At 30.7% G+C, this 5,900-nt stretch overlaps 1 protein-coding gene across 4 annotated transcripts; it reads left to right on the forward strand.

The window, feature by feature from the left end:
• Positions 1 to 3,541: 3,541 nt before the first annotated feature.
• LOC140963197 (protein root UVB sensitive 5-like) lies at positions 3,542 to 5,900 on the forward strand. Of its 4 annotated transcripts, none has more exons than XM_073422484.1 (6): positions 3,542 to 3,790; positions 3,870 to 3,929; positions 4,656 to 4,813; positions 4,935 to 5,072; positions 5,518 to 5,576; positions 5,812 to 5,900. In XM_073422484.1, the coding sequence occupies exons 1-6, from the start codon at positions 3,651 to 3,653 to the stop codon at positions 5,821 to 5,823; spliced, it is 567 nt and encodes a 188-aa protein (XP_073278585.1). In that variant the 5' UTR covers positions 3,542 to 3,650; the 3' UTR covers positions 5,824 to 5,900. The 4 variants fall into 4 exon arrangements, with proteins under 4 accessions (XP_073278585.1, XP_073278584.1, XP_073278586.1 ...); XM_073422483.1 differs by having other exon boundaries at positions 4,935 to 5,035; XM_073422487.1 differs by having other exon boundaries at positions 3,722 to 3,790; positions 4,730 to 4,813; positions 4,935 to 5,035.

The following is a 5,900-nucleotide window of genomic DNA, read 5'->3' on the forward strand; positions in this document are numbered from 1 at the left end:
CACACCATATGTTAAACAAAACACTGACAATAACAACTTTTGGTAATTCATGATACACCAAATTTTTTTTCTCCAAAATAACCTTTTCTCGTAAAAACAATGTTACATGTACAACCAAATTTTTCGGTTTCACCCCGGGTAGCAAGGCCAAGTCTTGACCCTTCATTCCTTGAAACATATGCTCTTAAAATGAGGGCTGGGGGAGTATTTGTCCAATTTGTAAATGGAGGGATCTTAAAAATATAAATTTTGCATGCTCTGTTGTCCACCGGATCAGTTCTTTGACATGAGTTGATTCTATAGTTTAGTGAGATATTGAATGAATTAAGCTATTATTCATATATATATATTTCTTCCTGTGTATTTCTACTATTCTTTTTTAACAAAATGCAATAAATTTTATGAAAAAATATTTTAAAAGAATAATCTATATTGTTTTAAATTTTACTTTAATTTTTACTTCTTTTAAATAAAAATTATTTGATTGAAAAAATATTTATGTACGCATCACGAGCAAAATGTTCTATAAAGTAGTATGTTGAAATTGATAACTTTTAGGTTCGAAGATGTGGATTTTGTAACTGTCAACAATATGAGCATTAAATGGACGAGTCAACGAAGGTTGGCATTTTTGACTCAGATAGAAAGGAACGCGTTTTATACGCGATAGGATGCGTTCAGACGGAACGCGGTTTTAACGCGTTTTCACACTGACAGGAAGTTCTATAAATAGAGCTACATTACTTCATTCTGAAATCATCCCTTCTTCGAGTTTTCTCTCATCTAATAGCATTTGAGTGCTTAGTTCTATAATATTTGTGAGGTGTTTGTTCTCCTGTATTAAGAGAGTGTGTGTTCTCTTTGGAAACACAGTGAGTGGGTTGTACACCACAAAATATTATAGTGGAAATTCTTTTCATCTTGCCCGTGGTTTTTACCCTAATAATTTTGAGGGGTTTTCCACGTAAATCTTGGTGTCCAGTTTATTCTTTATTTTCGGGTTTTATTATCTCAAATTACCATAAGTGGAACTAACAGTAACTAGATCTGAAAGCAAAAATCTATATTTTAAATAGTAACATTTTTCGTTTTGAAATAATGATAACCTTTGGCAAATTAACATGCTATGTGTTTTTCATAGCAATTTTGAACAACCAGGTGAGTATACAATGGTCTTTTAGTTGTCTCCTTCACATTAATGGATATTAAATAACACAAATTCTTATGAGATCGTTTCATGAGTTAATTTTGTGAGACGAATCGAACCACAAAAAAATATTATTTTTTACGTTAAAAGTATTACTTTTCATTGTATGTGTTATCTGGGTCAATCCGGCTCACAGGAAACCTATGATCCTCACACCTGATTGAATCAGATCGGATTATATATATATAATATATATAAATATAATAAAATTTGGTAAATTGGTGGATCATATTAATGATATGAGGTTGCATTTGAAATTTAGATTGATGGATTTCAAATATATTCATATTTATTTTTTTTGTATTGAGAAAAACCATAAACTTCGATTTCATCACTTGCATGTTTATATAGTATTTCATTTTAATTATAATGGATTTAATTTTACCATAATGATTTCATTTTAAATTTATTATATTATATATTACTAATTTATAAATAAGTAATATGTTGATTTAAAATTTAACTCATTGTTTCATCGTAGATGATAAAACTATATTCAAAATCTATGGATTCATGGATCCAAACACAACCTGAATTTCCAACCAAAATCGCCAGCTCAGCTAGAGCAATTCAATCCCAATGTTTGTGCTTTATAGTATATTTTTTCATAGATTGTTATCGTGTTGCTAAGCCCGTTGTATTATGTAATTACAATTTTTTTTTATAATTAATAAAATACATTTTCATTGATAAAAAATTGTGGAGTGTTTTATAACTGGTAGAAATTATTGAATTATACTCATGAATGATTCAATTTCAGGCATTCTTTCTCAACTTGTTATAATCTTTTGATAGTTTGTTGTAATTCACTTATAAACTTCGAAAATTCCGTTAAGCATATTTGGAGGTAGGAATAAAATCAAATAATTTCGAGTCCGAGATTTAAATTTATCTCACTTGTTTGAGACGCTCTAGAAATGCAATTAATTTTAAAGAATATATTTTTGTAAAGAAATTTTTTTTTTTGGAAATTTATGAATTCCATTTAAAACTCCTAAAAACTAATATATGTATAAAAAATCGAGGCAATATGAAAAAAAAATTATAAAAATAATTGTGGAAAATTATGAAATATGATAAATTTTTTAAAGATAAAAATATCAAATTATAATTTAAAAATATAAACAAAAAACAGAAGTTATAAAATGCATTATACACTTGCTTCTAGCTTTTGGTTAAAAATTATAAAAGTTCAAGCCAAAACAAGTATTCACAAATACTTTACCCATGACATCCTCACTGTATACTGAACCTCTTCTTTGAATTCTTTTCTCAAATTCATGTTTGCTCACCTACATTTTGTTGTCTAAATATTGTTAGTAATATGAATCAGTCAATAAAATATAATCATGTTTCTTAGCTAGCAAAAACATCAACTTGCCAATTTGTAATTCCAAATGTCTTACCAATTCAATAAAAAATCAAAATTATTGATCTCACTCAAATTCACATAAAAATCTAAATCACAATCTGTCAAAAAAAAAAAAATTCTAAATCACAATCATATTAATGAAAAGAGAAGGAAAAAAACTAAAAAACATGTCAATCAGAGTCTTAAAGTGAATATATTGTGAAATATTTAATATAAAAGGAAGGAGAAACTGCATTTTTCGTCTGAATTTTTATCTTCATGCGTTTTAATATTTTATATTTATATTGTAAAATTTCTGTTTTAGTCCACTATTTTTGTTGTATTTGAAATTTTAGTCATTTTTTTATAGTAGAAAGGCATGGCAGCTATGTAGTCCTGATGTAGAGCCGACATGACGTTAACATGTGCATTGTCACATCAATTATGAATAAAATTGTTAAAAATTGAAAGACACTGAGCTAAAACTGAAATTTGACAATATAAAATACCAAAATTACAAATAGGTAAATATATAACGCTGAAAATGCGAATTTTTCGAAAATCAAGAATAGAAAAGAGTACAAAAAAATTGGATAAACTGAAATATTGGCCAAGAAATCCCCCCATCCTTCTTTTTGGACCATTGACGTTAGCTCTTAAGAGTATATAACCTCCTATGTAATATTTATTCTTATTAGCCTTCATATTTCTCAATTAGGTGTCTATTAAAGTATATAACCCAAATTTTAATTTGGTTACATTTGATTTGATTTAGAGTAAGTTTTATTTTGTTATACAAAAACATAAAAATTCTTATAAAACTGATTAATGAGACAATTTTGTTAGATGACTTTCTGATCCGACTTCACTCATAAAAAATTATTATTTTTATATCAAAATTATTATTTTTACTGTGAATATGGATCAGATCGACCATCCCAGTGCATCATAATTTATTATTTAATATTTTTTAATGATAATTTTTTAGAGTCGAATCTGATTTCGGTCCACGGGTTAGCAAGTATTCAGACTGTGTGCGCCGCGAATTCGTACTTACATCACATCCCTCCCTCATCCCCCGTCTTCTTGAAAATGGCTTCCTCGTTGCGGCTCTCTCACCAAAACTTCTTCATTGATTGCGGCAGAAAGTCGATTCCGGCGAGATTTGAGAGGCTCCGGGTGTCCTGTTATCCGGTTCCATCAACCGGAGCAGATGGCCCCCGGTTTTCCAAGTAAGAATCGATTCTTGTTTCAGTTCCGATTCAGCTGTATACAAAGTCGGATTCTTTTGAATTTTCTGATTGGTCGCAGTGAGGAAAGTCAATCACGCCTGATTGTACTTGAAAAATACGGAAATGGGACTTCCAAAAGGTGCTCACTGCCTGAAAGCCTGAAAAAGTTTAGCTTGCATTGATTTTTTTGAAGTTATGTATTAGAAATGAAATCAAATGGAATTTGGAAGCGAAACTCCATTGAATGTGTGCAAGGTTTTTACAGAGAAGGTGAATTGAGATCTAAAGTCTGAATAGTAACTACCACCAATCTATCTATTTATACTGAAACAGTAAGAAAGAAGAGTGTTTCTCAATTCTAATGTCTAGTATTATGTAATTCCATGCTGATTTAGCAATCTGTTTGTTTTTGTATTCAGATATATCTTCTCTTATTTTTGCAACGTTTATGGCAGTAGTATTTTTAAATGCCACTTAATGCTTAAAGCCTAGTAAGTTTAGCTTGCATTGATATTTCATAGTATCTATAACTGCGTGTTGATTCAGCAATTTGTTGTCTAAATGGATTTATTTTGGTTTTGTTTTTGTAATGTGTGTCGTAATAATACTTCCGAAAGGTTCTAACTTCTTGAAAGTCTAGTAAGTTTAGCTAGCATGGTTTTGTAATTGCATGTTGATGTAGCAATTTGTCGTATGTAGGTTTATAATATTTTTTTTTTCATTTTTTGTAATGCGATATGGGATGATGGTACTACTTAATGGTACTAGCCTGGAAGTCTAATAAGTTGAGCTTGTCATTATTTTAGAGTATTTCAGTAATCGTGTTTTGATGGAGCAATTTATTTTTATGAATGTGTACAATCAGATATATCATAGAGAGTGATTCAAGGATTCGAACAATCCTTGGCGAACGTTTACCTGAAACTAGTGTTTTTCAAGGTTCAGCCTTCGTGGAACATGACTCAGAACTATGCTGGCTTCCAACAATTAATAAGGACTTCATTCTCCCTGCTGGCTTCCCTGGTGATATGCTATATCTTTACCTTTTAAGTGCCACTTAAATGTCATCGGTATCTCTTCATGGTTATGAGAACTTTTTGGGTATTACAATGTATTTGATTTTATATTTCTAGTTGCCCTGCAGATTCTGTTTCAGATGATTACTTGGACTACATAATGCTTCAGTTCCCAACAAATGTCACGGGATGGATTTGTCATACACTGGTCACTTCCAGTCTTTTAAAGGCATGTGAATCTAATTCAGGCCATAAATTCTGCTTCGGTATGTTGCCTAGTCAAAAATCAGCAAACATTGCAAGACTTCTTTGTTTCATTAGTGTATGGAATGGAATATCACCAAATCTGAAAAGTTTTAGTTGGACTATAGTGGATCTTTGATCTCATTACGTCTCGAAATCAGACAGAAACTTTGTTTCAATTTTTATATTCCTTTTAATCCATTCATGGCTCTAAATTTTCAACTCTTCAAAAACAATAAAGGGGCACAATTTTTCCTTCTATACACGGAGGATATCATGGGTAAAGTCTTTGCATATCTTTCCTAAAATTGTGTAAAAAGTTATCGTGCTCGTAAATTATTTTATAGCATCATCCATTTTTTAAATACTTTTTGCTTTTTCCAATTAAAACATTGATGTTAATGTCAACTTTTTTTTGCCGTTCTGCACTAAATGTTCACCGATCAAAATTTTGTGGTGTTAATACAGGCTATTGGAATAGGGTCATTTTCAGGATCCACTGCAGCGGCTGCTGCTGCCACAATCAGGTATAGTTTACGATGCTTAGTAAATGAGCTGTTTTTTTGCAGTCTTTCATTTTACTTTAGTATCGTCCAAACATTAATTTATTATTTTATTATGTGTCCGGCATGGTAATCTCCCTGCTCTATTGGTATACTTTTTTTCTATGGTCAATATTTTTGAAGGATGTGAAAGACACTTTTAATCTCTTAAAATGCTGGAGTTCAGTGTACTAATGTAGTGTTGTTCGGGTTTCTGCAGATGGGTGTCTAAGGACGGCATTGGTGCTGTTGGTCGATTATTCATTGGTGGGGATATCTACTGTCACCATTAGAAAGGACACCACTGAT

Source organism: Primulina huaijiensis, chromosome 17 (genome assembly GCF_012295235.1).
Source record: "Primulina huaijiensis isolate GDHJ02 chromosome 17, ASM1229523v2, whole genome shotgun sequence".
Lineage (NCBI taxonomy): Eukaryota > Viridiplantae > Streptophyta > Magnoliopsida > Lamiales > Gesneriaceae > Primulina > Primulina huaijiensis.